Source organism: Hypomesus transpacificus, chromosome 15, assembly GCF_021917145.1.
Source record: "Hypomesus transpacificus isolate Combined female chromosome 15, fHypTra1, whole genome shotgun sequence".
NCBI lineage: Eukaryota > Metazoa > Chordata > Actinopteri > Osmeriformes > Osmeridae > Hypomesus > Hypomesus transpacificus.
In genome coordinates, this window is record NC_061074.1 from 7,038,854 (window position 1) to 7,063,246 (window position 24,393).

The 24,393-nt window shown below is 46.6% G+C and overlaps 5 protein-coding genes across 6 annotated transcripts in view; 3 read left to right on the top strand and 2 right to left on the bottom strand.

Moving 5' to 3' along the window:
- sipa1l3 (signal-induced proliferation-associated 1 like 3) overlaps positions 1 to 3,118 on the top strand; it is a 45,406-nt gene extending 42,288 nt beyond the window's left edge. Inside the window, 1 exon segment of the mRNA XM_047035974.1 lies at positions 143 to 3,118. Within this exon segment, the coding sequence (XP_046891930.1) occupies positions 143 to 289 (147 nt within the window). The 3' untranslated portion in view covers positions 290 to 3,118.
- Positions 3,119 to 3,310: 192 nt separating this feature from the next.
- qpctla (glutaminyl-peptide cyclotransferase-like a) lies at positions 3,311 to 8,326 on the top strand. The gene is made up of 7 exons (XM_047035975.1): positions 3,311 to 4,335; positions 4,592 to 4,738; positions 4,851 to 5,147; positions 6,310 to 6,471; positions 6,720 to 6,819; positions 6,937 to 7,053; positions 7,162 to 8,326. The coding sequence occupies exons 1-7, from the start codon at positions 4,120 to 4,122 to the stop codon at positions 7,305 to 7,307; spliced, it is 1,185 nt and encodes a 394-aa protein (XP_046891931.1). The 5' UTR covers positions 3,311 to 4,119; the 3' UTR covers positions 7,308 to 8,326.
- A 94-nt stretch (positions 8,327 to 8,420) lies between these two features.
- Positions 8,421 to 10,037, bottom strand: six9 (SIX homeobox 9). 2 transcript variants are annotated; one of them, XM_047035976.1, is made up of 3 exons: positions 9,390 to 10,036; positions 8,991 to 9,160; positions 8,421 to 8,719 (listed from the first exon to the last, which is right to left on the bottom strand). In XM_047035976.1, exons 1-3 carry the CDS (start codon positions 9,786 to 9,788, stop codon positions 8,548 to 8,550), a joined length of 741 nt encoding a protein of 246 aa, XP_046891932.1. In that variant the 5' UTR covers positions 9,789 to 10,036; the 3' UTR covers positions 8,421 to 8,547. The 2 variants fall into 2 exon arrangements, with proteins under 2 accessions (XP_046891932.1, XP_046891933.1); XM_047035977.1 differs by having other exon boundaries at positions 8,636 to 8,719; positions 8,963 to 9,160; positions 9,390 to 10,037.
- Positions 10,038 to 10,385: 348 nt separating this feature from the next.
- On the bottom strand, positions 10,386 to 17,119 carry six5 (SIX homeobox 5). The gene is made up of 3 exons (XM_047035871.1): positions 16,072 to 17,119; positions 13,510 to 15,137; positions 10,386 to 13,368 (listed from the first exon to the last, which is right to left on the bottom strand). Exons 1-3 carry the CDS (start codon positions 16,860 to 16,862, stop codon positions 12,692 to 12,694), a joined length of 3,096 nt encoding a protein of 1,031 aa, XP_046891827.1. The 5' UTR covers positions 16,863 to 17,119; the 3' UTR covers positions 10,386 to 12,691.
- Positions 17,120 to 18,229: 1,110 nt separating this feature from the next.
- tbcb (tubulin folding cofactor B) lies at positions 18,230 to 24,303 on the top strand. Its single transcript, XM_047036336.1, has 7 exons — positions 18,230 to 18,358; positions 18,623 to 18,776; positions 19,083 to 19,226; positions 19,866 to 19,962; positions 20,393 to 20,584; positions 22,270 to 22,342; positions 22,541 to 24,303. The coding sequence occupies exons 2-7, from the start codon at positions 18,657 to 18,659 to the stop codon at positions 22,653 to 22,655; spliced, it is 741 nt and encodes a 246-aa protein (XP_046892292.1). The 5' UTR covers positions 18,230 to 18,358; positions 18,623 to 18,656; the 3' UTR covers positions 22,656 to 24,303.
- The last annotated feature ends 90 nt before the right edge of the window (positions 24,304 to 24,393 follow it).

Genomic DNA, 24,393 nt, shown 5'->3' on the forward strand with positions numbered 1-24,393 from the left:
TCTCTCTGTCTCTCTCTCTGTCTCTCTCTGTCTCTCTCTCTGTCTCTCTCTCTGTCTCTCTCTGTCTCTCTCTCTCCCTCTCTCTGTCTCTCTCTGTCTCTCTCTCTGTCTCTCTCTGTCTCTCTCTCTTTCCCTCCTCTAGGAGAAGCAGGACAAGGTCATGCTCCTGGCAGAGATGGCCAACCTCAGACAGAACAACCAGCGCCTGCAGGAGGAGAGCCAGTCGGCCAGTGAGCAACTACGCAAGTTCAGCATGCTCTTCACCGGCACGCCAGCAGAGAGGAAATGAGTTCACAGGTCTGACCAACCCCCCAAAAACTGGAAGTGACCTCAGACTGGATTGTGATATTACACACCAGACACAGGAAGTGGCCTTGGGTAAAGGGGAAGTGATGTAAGCAGGCCAGCAAGAGACCAAAAGAGGGTGGCAGGGAAAAAAGATGTGAAGACTGTGAACACGGCTTTCAGGAACGGAGGAGAAGAGAGTAGAGCTCAGTTGAACCCAGTAGAAGATGACAGGAGAATTTATCAAAGAACCCCTCAAACTGGAGACTCAAGCCTGTTGGAGACAGGCCCTTTCAAACTCTCAGTCCACAGAGAAGTCCTCCCTCCCTCCCTCTCTCCCTTCCTACTCCCCCTCTGTTGTTCTGCATCTTTTTATTTTTATACCTGAAGTCTTTCCCTTGCTCTTGATCTGACAGCAGCCAATAGCAGAGGAGCAAAGGTGGGACAGTGAACTTTACAACACTAGCTAGATCACCCGGAGAGGCCTAATACTGTTCCTGAAGCCATGAAGCCAAAAATCTCAAACTCCCAGAATTCACCGGGAGTCTGAAGACGTGGTACTGTAGTTCTAAGTGTGGGGCAGCCTTCTCTGACAGACTCCCACACGCTCATACTGTACTGAGAAACCAGACCTGAGGAAGGTGTGTGTGTCATTAAGGTGTGTTTGTATTTGTGTGAGTGTATGTGTGTGTCTGTAGAGTACATCAACAACACTCACAGAATAGCCATTGCAGCATCATTGAGGGCAGACCAACTCAATGAACTGGGTGAAAAGGAGTGTTTTCTGTGGAGTGTTGTGAACATGTGACAGTTCTAGAGTTGGGATTAAAACCCTACATGTTATAATGTAAGTGTGTGATGGTGAGAGTGGGAAAAGAGGTACAGAGTGTTTTAATTCAGAGTCAGCTGACTGTTAAATGAAAGAACATGCTGATGTAGGACCTGGAGTCTTTCCTGACTTGATCATACTCCAGCTCGAGTCAAACAACACATCTCAAATGATGGGCAGTGTGAGACACTCAGTGATAACGGCACCATATCTCAATTTACAGTTTTGACCATTTTTATTTTTCAATTTAATTTGTCTCCTTTTTTTATTTAATTTGTCTTTTTCTGTTTTGTTTTTTTTATCAGTGAAGTCATCTCAGAGTAAAGCTACTGGATAATTGTTTTACATATTTACAGGTGCCAGAATAGTTATTTCTTCTAGGTTGTTGATGTTCTTGGTTATACAATGTAGAAAATAACCAAACCTTGTAAAACACTGAAACTCACAAAAATATCTGAAAACAGACATGACACATTCACACCCATTCACCCTCTGCCAGACCCTGTCTCTTTAACACTGTCCTCTCTTCAAGTCTTGTGTCATAGCAGCACCTGTGAGATGATACCGTGTGTGTGTGTCTCTGCGGTTCTGTTCATGTCGTGTCCTATGCTTTCTCCAGAACAAAACTAAATGCACACAGCTCTTGACATTCATCACTGTCGGTTGTGCGTGGGCATTTGTGTGAGCTGGATGTTAGGGTACAACGTGTGTTTAACTAAACCTAGTTGCAAAGTATCCTTTCAGTGCTGAGATTCTTCAACACATACACTATTTGTACCAGGGGGAGCGAGCCAGGTTATATTATCTAACTGAGTCTATTTTTTCATTCAGGTTGTAGTGTCTCTCTGAGGCTGTCCTCCTGGTTAAATGGGAGGTGAGGGTAGCCATCTTGGGAATGTGTGTGACAGGTGTTGTGCCATTGCCTGTATCTACCTACAGTATGAAGAGCAGTCAGCTGAACAGGTGAATCACTCATCACCTCCACAGGTGAATCACTTATCACCTCCACAGGTGGCTGTTGTGACATCTTCTGTCTCCCCTGATTCAACCTGAATCCCCCCTCCAGGAGAACATCCACTCACATCTCATTCCGCTTATCTAATTACACACACACACACACACAACTGCTTTTCCTCCATCATGAACTCAGGTCCAATTCAGACACACATGCACGCACACACACACCAACTAGCTAAGAGGCTCTTTCTAGCTCCTTGTCCCACTGAATTGTGCATACACATCACTGCCTTCCCAAAGACGGTCATCTGACTTAAATCTACTCCTGACCCCATTGTATACCATTAATATCATCTCACTCACTGCACTGCCTCATCTTTCAACTCTCTGTCACACACACTATACCAGCTATAACTATACCAGTACACGTTCATAGCCCAGTGAAGCTTCATTTATCTTAATCTGATATCTGCAATGTCTTAATCTTTCATTTGTTGATTTGTGTGTAGAGGGATAGGGGTGTTTTAAAGAGTAACATTTTTATATTATTTGATTTAAACTATGGTAAAAATAAATAAAATACACAAAAAACACCTAATAATAATAATATACATGTTGAGCATAGAGTGGTGCATTGATGTTTCACTTGCACAAATCACAGATGGTAATACAAAAAGTTTAATAGTAAATCTTATGATTTTTCTTTTTTTGTTTGTTTAATATTTGATAATTTATTTTTGAATACAATTGGCAACTTTTGCAAACCTGTAATTTACAGCGTAGAAAAACAGAAGGTACTGTGTTTTTATTTCTGTGTACAAAGCTGATCTGGATGATCCTGTTTTGATTTATTTCTCTTTTTTTAAATTCCTTTGTGTTGGTACTTCCTGCGCGTAGCAGGTGGGCTCAATGCGTAGACGAAACTTCTGGTTGAGCGTTCTGTCTTTTACGTTGGGGGGATGTTGTATCAATGCGTGTACATTTAAAAATGTAAATTATGTTTTCATTATTTTATAAGAAAAATATATTAAAATCTTTCCTAATGGTTGTCTGTTGCTCTTTTGTATGCACTTTATATATTTTTCAACTACTTGATGGTGGTGTTGCACTATTGCCCAAACTGTTTTTTCTCAAACAACAAAAAAACAAAACTCTCAATGAGTCTGCGACAATGGCACAATTTTACCCATAATGTCACTTTAAACTAGTCATTTGACGCGTGGTCATGTGCAACTGGACGTAATACGAAACCCGGAAATCAGTCTCGGATTGAACCAACCCACCACTGTAAGAAAATTCCCATCGATGGGTTGAAGATGGGTCGTGAAATATGATTGTGTACAGAAGTTACAAACATTGCGATTTCAAAGACAGTCGATACAGTACTGGCAAGCAACTTGACTGAATCGACACAGGTTTACATCACATCGAAGAGGCTAGTTTATGAAGATGATACCATTGACACGTGATGACGCGAACGGTTTTGTATCCCAAGATTGCCATGAATTAGGCCTGACGACAAGGTTCACTTTGTGATTCAGGTGTGCGTTTTGACGCGTCGAAAGATTTGAAAACTCATGGGTGTGTGGAGAATTGACATTGGCGCCTAAAGAACAAGGTCTCCTGTAGTCCTTGACAGACTATAGATTTCTAAGAAATATCTAGAACTATTACCACATCAAAACAATCACAATAGCTATTTCTGAATGACGGGTTTGGTTCTAATAAGTTCATGTTACTAGAAGCTATAAACGACAGCCCCATTTTCAGGAATAGGATCAGGGCGTTGCAGATTTCGAGCTATTGTGAGCCATAAAAAGCTAAAGTCTAGAATTGTCCTGCTGCAAGTAGGTATACTAGAACTTAAAAAATGAGACATGTTGTGAAACGGCGGATTCAGCAACAACCTTATTGGTGCAAATTCCTCTCGACGTGTGCTCGTATACTGACACGTAGCTAAAAGTGTATTGCGAAGTGTATTGCGAGAGGATCGGCGACTATTCACTTTCAATCTTGAACCAAACTTGCTGGTATAAATCAAATTAATCATGTCGAGATCTAGTCGACGGTATAAGTCCACACTGGCAAACAACGGCGGCGCAGTCCCAGGATGTGACCCAATGCGGATGCCTCGAGCCCGTGTACTGGTCTTCTGTCTCCTCGGTGTGTTGACTCTGGCCGTTGTGTTGGGGTTGTACCTAGCCAACGACCCGAACATCAGCAGGTTCAACAGAGCCCCGTTTGCGGACCTAATCAAAGACAAGGTAACTTATTAACCAAATGTTTTTTTTATCCATTTGTAATTGCCCAGTAATGTTTTAAGCGTGACTCCGAAGCTTCGATGTTTGTGTCAACAATGAAGAAACTAAGTAGATCCGTGTAGTAAACATATCTCAAGTCATGGTTCATGATTGTCCACAAGAGACACCAGCTTGATTGCTGTCCTGTTCAACCTGCTTCATCCATCACTCATCAAGTTCTCCCTCCTCTTTTCTCTCTCCCCCTCCTTCTCTCCTCCAGTTCTCCCACAAGCCCAGTAAGTCCTCTCCCGCCCAAGTGCGTCGCCTGGCGTCCCAGGTGGACGGTGCTCGTCTCTGGGAGACCTACCTGAGACCCATCCTGGTTGAGAGACTACCTGGCTCCAAGGGTAGCCAGGTTGTACGCCAGGTACACACACACACTTCACTCATGTTTCTATCCTCCATTCATTGTCCTCCTGCTTGACCCTCTCTACTTCTCTTCTTCTTCCTCTGCCCCCCCCCCTCTCCTCCTCCCTCAGCACATCACTTCCACCTTCTACTCCCTCACCGCTGGTTGGACTGTAGAAATGGACTCCTTTTCCTCTCCGAAGACCCCCAGGGGTCAGGTGACCTTCTCCAACATCATTGCGACCCTTGACCCCTCTGCCCCGCGGCGCCTGCTGCTGACCTGCCACTACGACTCCAAGGCTCTGCCCCCGGATCCCCGGGCCCCTTACAAGGTGTTCCTGGGGGCCAGCGACTCGGCCGTGCCCTGCGCCATGATCCTGGAGCTGGCCACCGCGCTGGACGAGCAGCTCCGGATCCTCAAACAGCAGGTGCCATGTCTGGGAGGGGGCTGGGGGAGGCCTGGAGGGTTCTGGGGGAGGCCTGGGTGGGAATTCATGTCAGATTCATCATGGCACATGTCCCTTTGTGTTTGAGAGCAATCTCCTCTCCATCCTTTCCCACCCATATATCCTTACTGTTCTTCCTCCACATCTCCAACCCCTTACTCAAAGTGTACTGTAGAAAGTGCTGACTGGAGAGAATGGCTGTGGTGAGATCAGCAGCCTCTTCTCTTAAGCAGTTTCCCTACTGAGACCATGATCTATAGGAGCCAGGAATACACACACTTACACACACATACTCCCACGTACACACACTCCCACACACACATACTGCACCATTTTTGGAGAAAAGAATACCCTCAGTGCGTCATCTTCAGGTTACCTTACTTCTCAACATTTTGTTCTCTCCCCTCTTTTTTTCCACCCCCCCTCTTTATCGGTCTATTCCCCCCTCTCTATATTTATCCCTCCCTCCTTCCATCCCTCACCTCGTCCCTCCATCCCTCTCTTCCTCCTCCTCCCTCCATCCCTCTCTTTCTCCTCGTCCCTCCATCCCTCTCTTCCTCCTCCTCCCTCCATCCCTCTCTTCCTCCTCCTCCCTCCATCCCTCTCTTCCTCCTCCCTCCATCCCTCTTCCTCGTCCCTCCATCCCTCTCTTCCTCCTCCTCCTTCCATCCCTCTCTTCCTCCTCCTCCTCCATGCCCCTCTTCCTCCTCCTCCCTCCATCCCTCTCTTCCTCCTCCTCCATGCCCCTCTTCCTCCTCCTCCCTCCATCCCTCTCTTCCTCCTCCTCCCTCCATCCCTCTCTTCCTCCTCCTCCCTCCATCCCTCTCTTCCTCCTCCATGCCCCTCTTCCTCCTCCTCCCTCCATCCCTCTCTTCCTCCTCCTCCCTCCATCCCTCTCTTCCTCCTCCTCCCTCCATGCCTCTCTTCCTCCTCCCTCCATCCCTCTCTTCCTCCTCCTCCTTCCATCCCTCTCTTCCTCCTCCTCCCTCCATCCCTCTCTTCCTCCTCCTCCATGCCCCTCTTCCTCCTCCTCCTTCCATCCCTCTCTTCCTCCTCCTCCCTCCATCCCTCTCTTCCTCCTTCTCCCTCCATGCCTCTCTTCCTCCTCCCTCCATGCCTCTCTTCCTCCTCCCTCCCTTCACAGGGCCCAGCAGTGACACTCCAGCTGGTGTTCTTTGACGGCGAGGAGTCGTTTGAGGAATGGACCGACACTGACTCTCTGTACGGCTCACGACACCTGGCTGAGCGCATGGCACGAACACCCCACCCCTCTGGCTCCACACACACCACCCAGCTGCAGGCCGTGGTGAGACTGTGTGTGTGTTTTGTGTGTCCTAGTTTTGTACTCCATGTTTCACCCCTCTCTCTCTCTCTCTCTCTCTCTCTCTCTCTCTCTCTCTCTCTCTCTCTCTCTCTCTCTCTCTCTCTCTCTCTCTCTCTCTCTCTCTCTCTCTCTCTCTCTCTCTCTCTCTCTCTCTCTCTCTCTCTCTCTCTCTCTCTCTCGCTCCACTGTTATTGTTTATTTTGACCTCCTCTCCCTCCCCCTCTCTTCAGGATCTCTTTGTTCTATTGGATCTGCTTGGAGCGCCAGATCCTCTGATTGTCAACCACTTTGACAACACCGCCCGATGGTTCGACCGCCTCATCTCTGCTGGTAACACACACACATAAGGCCGCCAGAGAAATGTCAAGTTTTGTGTCCTCTGTGTAATAAATAATGACAAATGAATGACTTTCTTTCCGCCCTCCCCTCGCTCCGTCCGTCTTTCAGAGAAGCGCCTCCACAAACAGGGTCTTCTCATCTCCCACCCCTCTGAGCAGGCTTACTTCAGGAAGGATGTGTACTTTGGCCCCGTTCAGGATGACCACATCCCCTTCCTAAACAATGGTGTGTGTGTGTGTGTATTAATATGTATACATATATTGCTATTTAGGATGACATTTGACACCTGTTTCGCCTTCTTTGTTTCCCCCTGCCTCCTGCCCCCTCTGCCAGGTGTCCCCGTGCTCCACATCATCGCCACCCCATTCCCCTCCTTCTGGCACACTCTGGATGACACCGAGGAGAACATGCACCGGCCCACGGTGGAAAACCTCACCAGGATCCTGGCCGTCTTCCTGGCAGAGTACCTGGGCTTCTAGCCCCCATCTTTACTGGGCCGGAAGGCTTCCTGGACCCGGCCCATCCCACAGAGCTGCTGGACCTGAGAAGGTTGGCTCACGGAACGGAAGGTTGCCTGGGGCCTCCTGTCACCGCGGCCGAGCCCAGGAACTCAGCGCTCGAGGACTTCAGCCTAAATACGGGGTCATTCAGAAACGTCTGCCTCCTAAACAAATGGACCAGAAGACATGATTCTGAGAGGCAGGTTGGGTTGGTTCATAAACATTCATACATACAGAAATCCTCAGTTGTCTCATATGCATACTGGAAGTCAGGGTGGAACACTGACGGGTGTGTTGGAAGCTTGAACCTCTTCTCTGGTAACTTTTGAAGGAAAACTGCTGGAGATACATGTCTGTTAGTTAAATGTGTTTGTGTGAAGTGTTGAATAGTCTTACAATATCATTGAGCCTTAGTGTGTGTGTGTGTGTGTGTGTGTGTGTGTGTGTGTGTGTGTGTGTGTGTGTGTGTGTGTGTGTGTGTGTGTGTGTGTGTGTGTGCGTGTGCGTGTGTGTGTGTGCCATTTCTCATGTCAGTATCCTTGTGATTGTGTATTTCTCCTGCTGACCCGGGGTCATATGCAATAATCTCCGTGAGCCAGTGAGGAGGGTGTGGCCTTACTGTCAGGCCTGGAGCGCCTGGGACCATGTCTGTCCATGTGATGAGGTTTAACCATGACATAAACACATGCCTTTGCTGGTACTGAAATCCTGATGTTTCCTGTCTGGGGCTTTCACTAATATGTGAGTAGAAGGCCCCCTTTATCATAGGGCTCTATCCCTACACTTAGAGAGACGCCTTACTGAGGGTTATCTCTCCTTCCCTGCATCTGGAGAGAACCCTTCCTGGAGGTCAGGTTGGAGCAGATAACCTGCAGGATGGGGCCTCTCCAGGAACAGGGTTGGAAAGCCCAGCTTCAATGTCTGTAAAGTTCTCCATCTGCTCTTCCCACATATTTAACCAGTAAAATAGTAAGTAATAAATGTTTTTTTGTTGTCAATTCCAGTTCAAAATGATTTTATTGTGTTGATTTAACATGAAGACAGGGTCTGAAAATTGACAGACATATATTCAACAATAAAAGGGTAAAACAATTTAATTCTGGCAAAGCCTTTACACGATACCATTCATCAACTATATTGGCAGTCGAGCATGAACACATAATTAAAAAAATGGCCTTGTAATAGTAAACGTTAACAATCCTCAGTGATGATTAGGGTATCACAAGGCTCCTCCTGACATGTACCTGAGGGGAGGGGGGTGGGAGAGGCGTGGGGGACAAGAGAAGAGGTGTCTGGGGCTACCAGGAGGTGAGAGGTCCGTGTCGGACGCAGGAAAGGCGGGTGTCCTTATATGGTGGAAGTCTCTGGGACATTCAAAACTTTCTTGATCCCTGAGAAGAGAATAGTCAGCGGAGCCGATTATACAGGGGGAATTTATAATGACAATTACACTTATATTTAGATTATTTGTGATTTACAATTAGTTAAATCTTAAACGATAGTCAGTTCCTTGTACTGTACTAACAGAGGGCAGTGTTACACCACAACACTTGCAACTTGGAGGAAGGAAATCAAATGAACATGTAGGGCCTACTACATCACAGTCGCGAGGGACGAGGGGAAGTTGAACTCACCATGGTGGGAGTTGTCATAGTAACTCACCCGCTGTCTGTGTTGCTCTGGGCTGCCCGGTCCCTCTGCCGCCTGTTCTTAAACCAGTTGCTCACCTGAGTGGCGGTGAGACCGGTAGCAGCTGCTAGCTCCCGTTTCTCCCGAGGTGAGGGGTAAGCTTTGCGGTAGTACCATTCCCGAAGTATACCTCGAGACTTTTCCTGTGTAGATTGAAGGACCCAAGAGCTATGATTAGAGGCTAGTAAGCTCTGTTAAATCTGTTTGATGACATGAAGCTACAGCTACATTTTAGATATGTATAATTAAACACGTATATATCCTGTATAAGTAGGCCTGCTTAAGCACAGGTAAATATACACTTGAAAAAATAATAGAAACAGCACAAAACCTGTCCTTCCCCTCCCTGTCCTTGTGACTCCTCTCTCCTACCTTAAAGCAGTAGCTTGTCTCCTCTCCATCCCAGATGGTCCTAGGAAGAGGGAACTTGCGTCGAACGCGGTACTTCCCCACGGCCCCCAGGGGGCGCCCCCTCTGCCTCTCGGCCTCCATGTAGCGGGCGCGCAGCCACAGCTGCTGCAGAAGTGGGTGACTCCGTGGGGAGAAGGGGAAACCCTCCAGCAGGGAGTACAGCTCAGAGAAGCGACCCTGGTGGAAGGCCACCGCCGCCCTGGCCTTCAGCACGCTCTCCAGCCCCCCCACGCAGCATGAGAAAGAGGAGGAGGAAGGAGGGAGGGTGCGGAGGAAGCTGGACAGGCGATCTATACGACCGCTCTGCAACAGGACCTCGCACACGCACGCCACTTGTTCCGCAGAGAAGATCATTGCCATGGATACGATGAAAGTCCTTGCACACGCTCCGTAATTGGTAGTCCCGCGTTAAGAGGTGACCTCTGACTTTTGAGTTGTTGGCGACCTGTGGCTCACTCCAGGGAGAGACGGGGGTTAGAGAGGACTGGAGGCTCCGTGGAACACCGTTCTCTAGAAGAACAACCCTGTCTGTGAATATCTGTGTAAACAGTGTAAGTGAGCATGATTGCTCCTGTCCTGTCCCCGCCCTGGTGCTATTGAACTTACAGGCAACCTGAGAGCATAGGGGTTACTAAAACAAACACACACACACAAAACATAAGCACGCATGTCGTTCAGTTTCTATTCACCCGGAAAGAAATCGACATGGAGCTGTGCAAACAGAAAATGGGTATTTAAATCTTATTTCCCAACCAAATGAGGCTGAAATGGTCTGTCAGCAGATGAATTATCTTGTTCAGATTATGCTCACAACTTGGTTTAGTTTGATCATATGTTTTAGTTGTAAGACTCTTTGATTCGTTTGATAAAAACAATCTACAAAGTATGCATTTTTTCCCTTGTATAGAATACTGTTACTTTAGAGAAAAGATTAAGTCCAAGACCAGAGATACTCTGTGCATTCAAATATAGTTTATTACAATATCACAATAAAACTGTATATAAAAAATATAATAACTTTAAGTACAAAACCTCTCTTACAGGAGAGGACATGTTATTGTAGGACACACAAACAATCCCTTTACTCACAATCCAAAATGTTAATCAACATACATTATCTTTGGTTCATTCAGGCGGAAGTTGTGTGTGTCTGTTTGTCGGTGTGAGGGAATTTGGTTTAGATTTGCACACAACTCACCAGCCACTGTAACAGCATTTTGAGCACCACATTATGAGGGAAAAACACTCACAATTTCTAACCCTCTCTCACACACACACACACACTTCCTCGGCCTCCAAATCAGATATTGCATCAGGCTTCAAAAGTACTGCTTTGAAGCAATGAACAATTCTGCCAACAGCCAGCAACTCAAAACACACGCTTTGCTTTGGCAAACAAGTGATGGAAGTGCACCAGTCTCCTTCCACTTGAAGCTGTATGTATGATCCATCACTTGGCCACACATGGTGACTGGACCATCATGTTCTAAAGATGGCTGGACCCCGCAGAGTCCAGGGATGGGGAAGGCATCTTTGTAAATCACCAAACATTTGACAATATTCCCTCATTTTTGTCTCCTATGCCCATTTTTCTTGTTGGCATTCAGGCTGTTTAAAGTTAATGGTTTAATCTAAACTGATTGATACATGCATTAAATATACATAGAAAAGAAACAACAAAACTCACACAGATTAAAAACGATGGCCTTGGCTCTGGTCAGGAGGAAGTCTCCACGGTGACGGTGTACCGTTGATCTTTGACAGACTCAGACACAGTCTGTGAGGCTCGAGCAGGAAACACCTGGCCCACATTTAGTCATTTTTTTTTTAGTCATTTGGCCCACTTAAGTCATTTGGCCCACTTAAGTCACCCATATTTGAGGTGAGTTTGACATGCAATTCTGGGACAGTTTCCTTGGCTTCTTTGTACTGGGTAGACTAATCAAGTGCACCACAAATGTAAGACTATTTTGGTTTTAAACCAAGATCTATTGTTAACCGCTATGATTTTTATGGAAGGAAACTGCCGCACAATCACACCAGAGAATCACACCACTGTAAGCCACTCAGCCCTTTAGTGTAATAGCTGAGAGGGAAAGGTCACCGGGAACAGAGGCAACACAGGGAGTTTTCAGAATGGAACAGTTATCATCGTAACAACAGACAGAGTGACCATGGGGATGTGGATCAAATGTGCAAAATGGTCAAAGAATTTGTTTAGTCTGCGTTCAAACAAGAAGGATCATGCAACCAAGTCGTGTCAGTTCATATTACGCCTTAATCTACACTGACTGAGATAAGAGTTACTATACAACTCGTATTAGGGTTTACATGTTCATACCTGGCTGGGTTGATGTTTTATCACTGCAAAATCCAAGAGTCAAGCCCATATGAAGGTGACAGACGGATTTGATCCCAGAAATAAGGCACTTAGGACTTCTCAATATCCAAACACTAAATATTAAAAGAAACACACAGAATACATACGTCATTCATAACCAAACTAGTCATAGTGTAGTACGATTGTACAGTACTCTCGTAATGTGCACATAGCATGTAGTAATGTGCACTGAGTGTAATCTGTATTAGTGTTCCAGAACTCAGAAAGTGTCATGCAGAGGACACAGTACAATACACTAAACGTTGATTGCATAGTAGGGTAGAACAGGTTGAATTTCCTGACTCCACTTCTTTCCCAATGTCTGTAAAAAGTCCACGTACACGTGGAGACGACCTCTCCACTAAGCACTGCTCCATGGGAAGAACGTGGCAGGTAGGAGGTACAGATGGTTCTTTGGAGAGTTGTCTGGCCTAGTTTCTCCTGTGGGTATAACTAGGCCAGAGGATGTCCTCTGACCTGGGTTCCATGGTGACACCAGAAGTGGTTTGAGTGACCCAGGAAATACTTTAAGGCAGACTGACCTGACTAGTGTTGGGGAGCAAGAGGAAGTAAGGGGCTCTGGTATGTTGGACCAATGTCCAGTACATGTCTTAATGCAGATCAGTAACACCACTTTGGGGGATAGCCTGTGAATCCTCCTGCCAGTCAATCCATACGGTTTACAATCCTGCTGTCCTATCGCTTGTAACTCTGCCCCAATCCACGTCAATCAGGGCATGTTTTATCCCAAGAAAAGTGCTCTCACACCTTACGTACAGAGATGGTCTTGAAAAGATGAACTGTGGCAACTTCAACCAGACAATCCAAGAAACAAGTCTCGTAGTTCTAGAACGTGGAGTTTACAGGGAAACGGAGGTCCTGTCTACAATCGCAGCTCGTCGTCCACCGGGACTGACTGGAGTTGGGTGAGGATCTTCGGGACCCCATCCATCTCTTCAGGATCCTGCAGCTGGGAGTCCCTCTCCCCATCCTGGTCTGGGGAAGGACTCCCTAGGAGCAGGGACTCACCTCCAGGTAGGCCCAGCAGAGCGGGGTCCTCGGGTAGATCCTCCTTCCCGCGGATATCAAACAGAGTCAGGCTGGCAGAGGTGGAAAGGGGCACGGGGCTCCAGGTGGGCTGGGGGAGCTGGGTGGAGGCGGTCACCCCACTGCACATGGGGCTGAGGGACAGCATGCTCTCTGGGGTGAGGGTGTTGGGAGGTGTGGGGGTGCAGGAGGGGTCCAGGGTGGTGTGCAGGGAAGGGATCGACGGAGGGGCAAGGCTGATATGGCCTCCAGAGTCTGGAGTGCCGTAGAGCGGGGAGGAGTTTATGAAGCAGAGAGGGGAGGTCTGGAGGGTGCTGGAAGCGGAGACGGGGAGGGAGGTTGGGGGTGAGAGGACGGAGGTCAGGAGGGGGCCTACACTGTTGGAGGACAGAGGGGAAGCCTCAGGGACGGGTTTGACTGGTAGGCTGGTGAACTGGATACCTGCTGGGATGGTCAGGATCAGCTTCCCCTGCTGGACACTCAGGATAGGACTTCCTCCAAGGAGGAGGTTACCTAAAGGGGAGAGGAAGGAGAGGTTGAGGACACGGGAAGACAGGAGATGATGAGACACCGTGACACATTATTGCAGTTGAAATGTACAAAGCAATAGATAGATTGAAAGCTGAACAGGAGAAAAGATATGGATTCAGCTACCTGGAGAGCCTGATGGGAGCTGGATGACCCCGGAGTTGAGCAACTGAACACCAGGGCCCATGCTGGTGGGAGGGACCAAACTTTGGAGTGATCCAAGCTGGTTGATCCTAAAGGGACCCTGGGTGACCCCCCCTGCTGCTGGTCCAGAGGCTATGATCTGGAAGCCCCCCCCAGTGGAGGGCAGGGAGAGGGAGGGGGAGGCTGGGACTACCTGGGGGAAGGCGAGGGACCCGGAAGAGGAGACAGGCACCAGCTGGGGGAGAGAGAGAGGCACCAAATGGGCTGGGGCTGAGAGGGTGCCCATGACCGTGTCTGTGGAGTGGGGGGCCGGAACCACCTGTGTTGAGGAAGAGATTGGGGTGACGTGTGCCCCTGTTAACCCCTGGGTCTGAATCTGGGTTAGTGAGGGGGTGGTGGAGGAGCTTTGTTCCCCCAGCTGGTAAGTAAGCCCCTGGGCGAGCTGGCTGTTGTTCAACTGGGAGACGGAGAGGATAGTGGTGCCCTCCCCCAGGGTCGAGGCCCCGGACTGTTGCTGCTGGGGGGTGAGAGGTTTGGGACCCAGGCTCAGTGTCTGGGGGGTCTGAAAGCCAGACAGGGTGGACTGAGGGAGGGAGGAAGTGAGGGTGGACACAGGGACCAGTTGAGGGCACTGAGACACCTGAGCTCCAGAATGCACCAGCTGGGAGACAGGGATGCCTTGGATTGAGGGCACGACCTGGGGCAAGGAGAACACCTGTGGAGGGGTGGGGTAGCCGGAGGAAGAGACTACCTGGCAGATGGAACTGGAAGGGGTCAACTGGGAGCCAGCAGTGGCAAACACCACATACTCGCCCTGTTGGTTGGCCAGGGGCACTACAGGACTGGAGATAACCACACCAGTAGAGGAGAGTGAAGAGGGTAGGGAGAGGGGGTCCTGGAGGTGGCCATTTTGAGTCAAAACCAGGGATGGCAGTGATGTGGGGGAGGACAGAGTTGGAGAGATGGATGAGGAAGAAGAGGAGGGGGAGACGGTTACTGTGTGAATGCCGTTCTCTGATTTGATAACCATCCCCTCTGGGACATTGATGAAGTCTAGGGTGGGGATGACTGATGCAGAGGGGCTCGCCAGGCTCCCACCATCCGCCTTCAGGTCTTCAGATGGGGGAAGAGAGATGGCCGGGCCTGGGGTGGAGCTGGTGCTGGGGCCAAGGACCACCGTGGGCAGACTACTTGGATGGGCCTCCATGGCACACATCCCCTGGTCCTCCAGCCCCAGGCCTATGCTCAGCTCCTGGCGCTGCACCCCCCCAGTGGGCTTGGAAGAGATGACCTGGGCCCCGTTGAGGAGCAGAGGGGAGTTGGCAGGAACAGAGCTCAGGGTGACCGTGTGGCCGTCGCTCAGCGTCAGGCCGTTGATGATGACCCTCCCCCCCGTCCCGGAGATCAGAGAGCTCCCGTTGAGGAGGAGCGGGTGGGAAGCGGTGAGGAAGCCCCCGGTGCCGTTGAGGAACAGCTGGCCTCCTGTGCTGCAGGGGGCGCCGGCCAGGGAGATGAGGGAGGCGGTAGAGGAAGTGATGTCATCAGGTTTGTCGGAGATGTCATCCATGTTGCTGCCCTCGTCCTCGGTGCTGTGATTGCCATCCGACTCGCTGGAAGACAGGAAAAAGGAGACCAAGTGAAAAAGGAGTGAGTGGAGGTGTTTCCCAGTGAGAGAAGAAGGATGCATATTCACAGCTCGGAGGAGGTAGTGATGGGGGGAGGGCAGTGGGAGGCAAGAGGAGGACAATCGTCAGCACAGATTGACTGTCCCTCCCTTTCCACTACAATCCCCAGTCAGATAAGATAAAAGCAATGGGGCTGTCTGCATTTTCTCTTTATCTCCCCTCACACACACCTCTCTGTCTCTGTCTCCCCTCCCCCTCTCCCTCCACATAGCAAACAGGCCAAGTTTACAGGACATACTAGAATTAACACATCCTGGCGCAAAACATGATCTAAACTACCGTGGAGTGGTTTGGAGAGATAATAAAACAAAGTTACCATTTGATGCTGCCAAAATAATGTATTTATATCAAAGATAAATGTTAGGAAAACAGCCACCCCCTCACTAGGTCCTTTTTGTTGTCTTGTGTATCATTTTCCCTCTGTCTACACCTCTCCCAACTCTGCGCACCTCTACGCCTCTCCCAGCGGTGCGTGGCCTCGGAGGCGCGCCGAGGTCCGCGGGGAGACTGCGGTGCAGAGTTTCAGGAAACTCCAGTGGGCGCCCATATCTCACATTTCACAACAAAGCAACACGCTTGTGCTTATAGTCGTGCTCTCGAGGACCTGTCTGGTGTTATCTCTGTCAAAGGTTCATTCATTCAGCGATTATATGTGGAGATTGACTTCAACTAGGCTATCTAAGGGGGTTGAACCTTTGGTTGTTTGATATCTTTCAGTGTTGTCGGGTTTTGGCTTCACGTCACCAAATTAAGATATACCTATTTTCAATCCTAAATAACAAAACAAACAACATTCTGTTTCTCTTGGTGAATATAAAAAGTGACTTCAAAACAATGCGGAGATGGCTTTTGCTTTTACCTTTTGCTATGGGTCCCAGACGGAGTTCTGTCTCTCTGCCGTCGATTCTTGAACCAATTACTTACTTGAGTGAGAGAGAGCCCGGTGACTTTGGCCAAGTTTTTTTTCTCGTCAGGAGTAGGGTATCTGTTACTTTTGTAACACTCTTTCAGTGCATTGCGAGACTTCTCCTTGAAGCAGTACACCGTTTCCTCTCCATCCCAGATAGTCTTTGGCAAAGGGAATTTTTTCCTCAGTCGATATTTGTCCACGGCACCTAGGCTGCGACCCCGGGACCTCTCCGCCTCCTTGTAACGCGCCTGTAAGTACAGGTCCTGAAGGAACCCATGGTTGCTGGGGTGGAAGTCGTGGCTCTCTAGAATGGCATACAGCTCTTTATATTCATCCCGGTGGAAAGCGACCAGTGCCTGGGCCTTGAGCAGGGTCTCGTTGCCACGTAGCAGCTCTGCTGAAGGAGGGATGGTAGAGAGAAATCTCCACAGGCGATCCACATTGCCCGCTTGTAAAAGAGCTTCGCACAGACAAGCTACTTGGTCGGTCGAAAAACTGAGCGCAGAGTTTTGGAAACTTTGAAGCAGTTGCTCAGAAACTTCGTCCGGATCTATGTCTTCTTTCGTTTCGACGGGCTCCGCGGTAGACTCCTCCGGGCTATTCTCAGATTGCTCTGCAGAGTCCAAAGACAAGGAAGCCATTTTTACTTTAACTTTTTTTTCTTCTTGTAGTTCCTCCTCCCTCCCCTTCGTTCTTTCTCCCAGACCCATTCTCTTCGTCTGTCGACGACTGCCTGCCATGCACACGCGTCACGCCCCTACTCCCTTCCCTTACTCCCCTTGTCAATCTCAAAGATTAATTGCACCCATAAAATTAAAATCTCCGTTTTGTGGTTTCTGTTGTATGTCGGGCTTTTGGACATTGGGTTTAGTTTAATCTAACAAGTCATTTAATTGCAGTTTGGTGATAAAATTGGTTTTATGTAACTGGAGATTGCATGTTATTTTAATTAATGAATGTGCAGAATATGACCTTAATATTTGCAACGGCCGTTTTTCAACTGTACCCCAGACTGGCAAATCTCCTCATATGTTCTGTCTCTGCTCTTCCTGTACAGTTTATGGCTGTGTATGGTATCAATTACAGATGTGTTTGTGCATGTGCGTGTGTGATTATTGTCCTTCCAGTTTTTACATCTGAGGATCATATGAGCATGATGTTTCACTATGCAAGTACACACTGCCCAAATACACACGCACACACACACACACACACACACACATTTAACTGTTAAGAACAAAAAGCCACGTGTATATGGTTTCGTGATAACATTGTAATGTTCTGAAAACTGAAATGTTGTGTGTGTGACACTGTGTGTCAGAGAGAGAAAGAGTGAGTAAAAACGAGAGTGAGATAAAGAGGGGCAGGATGAGACAAAGTAAGCGATGTGACCTAATGGATGATCAGACAAGACCAGGTGAGGTGAAGAGGAGCTCAAACGCCTCCATTTCAACCTCTACCTGGAATGTAAACCTCCCCCATACCCTTATCCCCTTACTCTTCTGGCTGGTGAATTTACCCCCCTCCCCCCAACACACACACAAACACACACTCTTTCATCTCTGTAATTTGCTCTTGTCCAGACATGCTACGTGTCGATTAACCTTCAGTGATGTCCCGTGGATGTAAACTCGAAAATCACCCACACAAAATGTAAGCAATTGGTAATTCTTGCTCCTTTCTAGCTTTCTAGCTTTAGTTATGATTTAATTAGGCCTACACTTTTAGAACATGTTCTATTTAGCACGGTCTGAAATGTAGTGTACAATGAATTGTTTGGTCAATTGTTACAATTAAGAGTATTTGAATAATAATTATGTTGACACAAATTAAGCCCATCATTTCCCTAATAGCAATGCTACAACGTCAGCTTTCATAACACTGTAGCGCCATGGTGTGGTTACAATGTAGCTCACTCTTGTGGTCATCCCTTTCTCAATTCTTAGAGACTAGGCGTGGCCCAAAGCCCCGCGCGGTTCACATCAAGATGATTCACTGAGGTACGTAGGCACGTTTACGTCAAGAAATGTGATACCCATTGGCTAACACAATTCCCCACCCTACGTTTTTATATGACCGTGACTGGTCATTTGAGCTTGTGGGCGTGTAGAAAGTTCCAGAACTGGGCGTAGCAGGAATCTGTGTCGACGTTCATCCCCGGGAACAAAACAACCGCCGACAAGACTACCGTTTTGATTCCTTCCATCTCTTCATTGAATTGACCGCACATGATCCAGTGAGTATAAGTATTGAGAGAAGTCAAATTAGATTACTTGTATTGCCAAGGGTTTCAATAGCTCTAAGCAGAACAGAAAAAGTAACATTGGTGAGTAAAAAATGCATGAATGGCTAGCCGAGCTAGCTACCTCGCGGATTCTAACCTCATGTGACAACGTACGCACACTTGCTCCGCCGGCTAACCCCACATTTGGCAGTGTATCTTGTGCTAGCTTACATTTATCGATAGTTACATATTTATTATGTGTGTCTTTTCCCGCAGTTGATTTTCATTAGTCTCTAAACCAAAGTAAAAAATGGACTGTGGAGTGACAGTAGTCACCAATCCTACGGTGGCGGTGAGGCTGACCAGCACCCTGAGCTCGTTTGAGTCGAATCGTAGATTCAACAGGGGAATCACCATTGCAGAGTTCAAGGTAACAGTTAGGCTACTAGCTAGCCAACCTTTAAACTCAATATCAAGCGAATGTAGTTTTACATATTTTGCCTCAATGTTAATGAGCTACGCACATCGAGCATGATACGTAGTAGGAGGAGAATCCATTGAGACCAGTCTGCCGCATCCTGTTCTCTCGGTGTTACATAGGTGTGGTCCATCAATGTAGTCCCACTGGAATGGACACAGTATAAATATTATGGCTCTGCCTAGATTCGTTGACTTATTCAATGATGATGTTTCTTTTCCTTATATCTGATGAGCTAAGTGTGTGTGTCTTGTCTAGAGTAAGTTAGAGATGGTGGTGGGGACTCCTGCAGCTGGTATGGAACTCCAGCTCTTCAGCACCTCAGACAAGTTCCTGCAGAAGCTGGACAACAACGAGGCTCTGCTTGGCTCTTATGCTGTGGACGATGACTGCAGAATACATGTAAGTAGCCCATGCAAATAAAGACAGGTCAGAGCTTGTTGCATGTGTCCTATACACACAAACAGACTTAACCTAATCTTGGGCAAACACCCACTATTTGCTCTATATTTCCTATACATCACTGGATCCGTTATTGAACTGAAGCATACAGTCATGATCACACTGTTGGGGTGTTTTTTCAGTCCACCGCTGGTCTGAGAGGCCCTTGAGTAAAACTGACCACTGCATGACTTGGCACTCTTTGAACGCCAGTCTGTTTCTGTAGCATTTTAATGATGCTCCGGGGATGCCTGGCCAAACCAGCCTGATCTGGCTAAACATGGACATTTATTTAGGACAATAGATGTACATACCCAGACAACAGCCAAACTCCAGTTGTGCTCACAGCTTTCCATGGTGCTGACCCTGCTGAACCCTGTTGTGTGGAGCTAAAAGAATGATTATGGTGAAGAGACAGATCTGTATTGATAATGTTTTTAAAATATCATAATGATGATGGTCAAAGAGACATGTAGTAATGGTGGTTATGAAACTCAGCTATGTTGAGGATGGTGGCAATAATGATGGTGGTGCTGATTACGGTGGTGGGGATTATGATAGCGATGATGATAATGATGGTTGACTGATCTGTACCTGCAGGTGATTGACCGGAGTGGAGCTCAGATTGGAGAGTACAGTGACCTGTCCAAGGTGGAGAAGTTTGAGATCACAGATGACGCGTACGAGAAGAGAACAGGTACAGCAGGTTCAGACTTACTGCCATCCCTCCATAACCGTGGCAGGGCTGGGAATTCCTGTGTTTACATCAGGCACTCTGTGGCACTGAAACACACTAACACGTTAACTTGAGGTTATCTGAGCCTCAGTGGTACTCCCTATGTGCTGACTCTTGTGTGATACTTCCTGTTTATCAGGCGCACGGTCAAGTCCAGCTTTAACCTAAAGGTGCATTGTCTTTCAAGGATAAAAACCAATAATGGTAGTTAAATGATTATAATGATCAAAAGCCGAGTTTGGTCCATGCACCCTAGCTCCTATATCAAATGAGCTTGGCTAAGCTTAAGCTTATAGTATCATGTAACCCTAAAATTTACTCAGACTCTCATCCTAGAAGTGATAGTGGAAACGTTGTTATGATGAATGATCACCATCTTCCTCTTTCTCAGATTCTGTGAGGTCGTTCATGAAGAAGCAGAGAGTCGGACGTTTCAACGAGGAAGAGACTGCGAAGAAGGAGGCCGAGCTTGCCGCCCTCGAGGAGGAGGAGAAGGCTGCCGCTGCTGCCATCACCGTCGGAAACCGCTGTCAAGTGAAGGTTGTTGGGCAACCCACTAAGATTGGCACAGTTATGTATGTTGGTGAGTGAGGTTGCAGCTTATGTCCTTTCCCCAGCACCAGGATTTAGGCTTTAGAGGCCTGTTTGGCTGACATAGACTTTCACTGTATTAGACAAGCCTTTGTGGTCCACATAATGGTATTTGTATTTCAATTCAAGTTTATTGTCATATGTACAGGATATACAAGTACAAAGAAAAGCTTTGTGTCGCTGAGCTACCTACAACAGTGTAGTTTTTGATAATCAAATATATATTAGCAGACAATAATAATAATAAAAGATAAAATAATAAAATAAAACATATCATACACAATACCTACTGACCAATGTAATGAAACAGCTAAGCTATTTCTTCTAGTTATTGCATGTATGCTGTTCTTGTTTGCCACTAACTTAATATTTATAATGGATTAGCCTAAGTCTATTTATAAGTTATATAAACAATAGTGTACAAAAATCTGTTTTATATCTCTAGTTTTGTGCATTACCTGTATTTAAGCACCTCGGGTCTAATTTATAAAACTGTGCGTAGAATTCTTACTGAAAGTGTACTTACGCCCAAAAGCCTAAAATGGCATACGCCAAAAAAATATCAGATTTATAAAACCGTGCGTACGCATACCTGTAAGCAATGTTCCCTTTATAAATCAAAGATTACCCACAAGTGTGCGTATATGAATCAGCATTTTACCCCTCCCTGAATACGCCCATTTTTAACCATAAATGGTCAATGCAAAGCACCTCATGAATGCTAATCCAGTATATCAATGACCCTGGCATGCGATCGTTCTTTACGGTGAATCATGCGACCGGTGGGGGGGGAAAAAAAACAAAAGTCCCAACTTCTCTGACACTGTTAGCCTATTGGTGGAGGCCCAAAAGCCACATTATTTGGTGGCCGGTGGATCACCAATAAAAAACCGTGCGAGTGGCGCCAACTGTGCCAGTGATACCCCGAGTCGACATACAATTTGAAAACAAAAGTGATTTGTTATGAAAAGTAGTCGATTTAAGTTTGGACTGATAACAAGGACGTAAATTGTAGCGATTGCACGGGAGCTTAACGACTGTATTTCCAGTTTTTGACATATGATGATACATGCACAGTATTAAATAAATATACTTAGTTATACACAGTGTTCTGCAGTTATCTAAAGGTAGGATATGCGATGTTATTCTGTATTCCATGCAGTCGGGGCATCTCCCCCTCCTGCACTCCCGTAGTGGACAATCTGATGGTGAAACAGCGCTGAGTTTTGATTTAAAATTTGAGTTGGATTATACAAGGTGTTTATGAAACAATTATCACTCAGTACAAGCGCAAATAACACTGCTGGATGTAATCTTCATGATAATTATGAAATGGAGTGAAAAAAACGTGTTTGAGGAAAACAAAATATATAAATATGACGAGTAATCGTTCTTCCCACATTTACCTTCTGCGGTCTGACTACAGTACGGTCATCTCCGTCGCCAATTCCCACTTTTTCCTAAATGTGCGTAGGCCTATGGCTGGGTCAGAGTTTGCATGGAGGACTGCACATTCTCCCGTCAAGTTCGTTTTTTATAAATCACAACCGTTGCTTGGAAGTGGCGTACGCTCACTTTCAGCCCCGTTTTGTGCGTATGCAACGTTTATAAATGAGACCCCTGGAGTCATGCTCCGTCAGGGTCAGGTGCATGATGACTCAGCCCTCTGACTTTCAGGTACGGCAGACTTCAAGCCAGGCCATTGGGTTGGAGTGAAGTACGACGAGCCACTGGGGAAACACGACGGATGGTGAGAGATTATCTGTCACTGTGAGGTCGTTGTGACCTCACAATATAGCCTAATGTGGTCGGAGTCTAGAGTAACCACATGAATTTCTACTTCTACCTCTGGGAATAAGCTTGAATCTGGCAAGGTGTTTATTAAAGGCTTTCTCCTTTTGTTAAGAACAGACTCACTGACTCTCTCCCTTCCCTCCCTCCTTAACAGTGTGAACGGCAAACGCTACTTTGAGTGCGAGAACAAGTATGGCGCCTTTGTCAAACCCCTGACGGTTACCACGGGAGACTTCCCAGAGGAGGACTATGGACTGGATGAGATGTAGAACTGTGATGATGATGTCATCATTTCAAGGGGCCCATCTGAAAGGTTCCACTTATGCCTCTGTCCAGCCACTAACCAGAAGCGAGGGTTTATATTTGTTTGGTTTTGCACTGGTTCTGATTGGAAAAGGTTAGGGGATTAAGGCAGCGCTGTGTTTTGCGTCATCTGTAAAGCATCACTTGGACTAAACAGGAAACAGTCCAGCACACATCTCTTTCATTGTTTTGTTAAAAAAAAATGATAGAGGAAGCAAAACATGGGGAGTCTTGACTGAGTGTAGCAAAGTCCTGGTAGCATCTATCAACAGCGTTAATGATATAATCTATTCAATGTTGCATGTGACCTCGTCACCAGGAAGTGTGAAGACATTCTTCACACTTCCACTGCACCATGCACCCATCTTCTCCACTCAGTAACGTTTGTCTGTAATTGGAGCAGGTATCTCCCAAGATGGCCGCAAAACACTAACTCTGTACCACATCTGTTCTGATATTTGAGACTCAAACTTGTGATCATTTCTATATATTTTTGGTGTACAAACATGATTGTATATAACAGTTTCATAGGTCCTACTCATAAGTTACATGCATTATTTATTTATTTTTACAAATATAAAGAACTGTATGTTGCTAAGGGTAGTTCTAATGGGAGATGTTTAATATTGATCCATGTCAAACAGGTACATGCATCCAATATGCCTTGTTATAACATTGTCTTTAACTTTTATTTAAAGAATTACTTGTGTTTTGAGTGAATAACTCTGTGGTTCCTCTTGTTCTTGTGAAGGAGAGGATGAAGAAAGACATTCTCAATTAGTTTGCACTAACTTAGTGTTTTGTTTCGGTTCTTGACCTCTGGTTTTGTGCATTTTGTCCCGATTCTTACTACAATTAGTTTATTTTATTGTAAATATAGAGGGAACTCCCTCCAGTTTGAGAATTCTCTCTGCCCTAGCAATGTGGTATGAGGGTAAAAATGCTGACTGAATTGGTGCTGAGAAGGTAAAAGTGTGTTAAGACAACATCTGTCTTCTGTGTCTGAGGGTAATAGGAAACTTTTGTTACCTCAATATTTGCTCGTCCCAATTTTCCAGCATACATCAACTTTTTCACACTGGCTTTGTGGACTGTGTATCCTTCTAATCTCCCCTACTTTTTGTAATCACAGATCTGACATGTGTCAAAGCTAGTATTTGCTTCTTTTTATCAAACAAAGTCATGTCAACTCAGTGATTTCTTTGTGGAAGGATGGAAGTAATGAAGGTTGCATGTATGAGTAATTCAAACACGTCTGTTTCCATATCGACAGCATCCCTTTCATAGACAGTTCATTTTTGCTGGCAACAATGCACTCATCCAACACGATGACATGCCCTTTATCCTCCACCCAGGCTTCTCTAATAGGCTCTGTTGTTGCAGGACTCGTGGCTGCTTCAGAAGGACTGGCAGATGACAGCATGTGATCCGTCATGTGTAGTCACCCACATGAGGGTGTAATGCTTGGAAGAGAAATGTGAAATTCTTAAGCAAATTATTCAAGGTTTTCTCTTTTGTCTGTCTGATCAGTACTGACAGGCTATTGTGATTTATTTTTTATGTGCCATAATGTGTAATGATATCTTGTGCATAATAAAACGCATTTTGCCAGTATAACAGATGAAGTTGTGTTGATTAGAAAACAAGGGTACTAATTTTCTGCCACATAACCTGGACAGTCACTGGTCTAATAGCCTGACATTT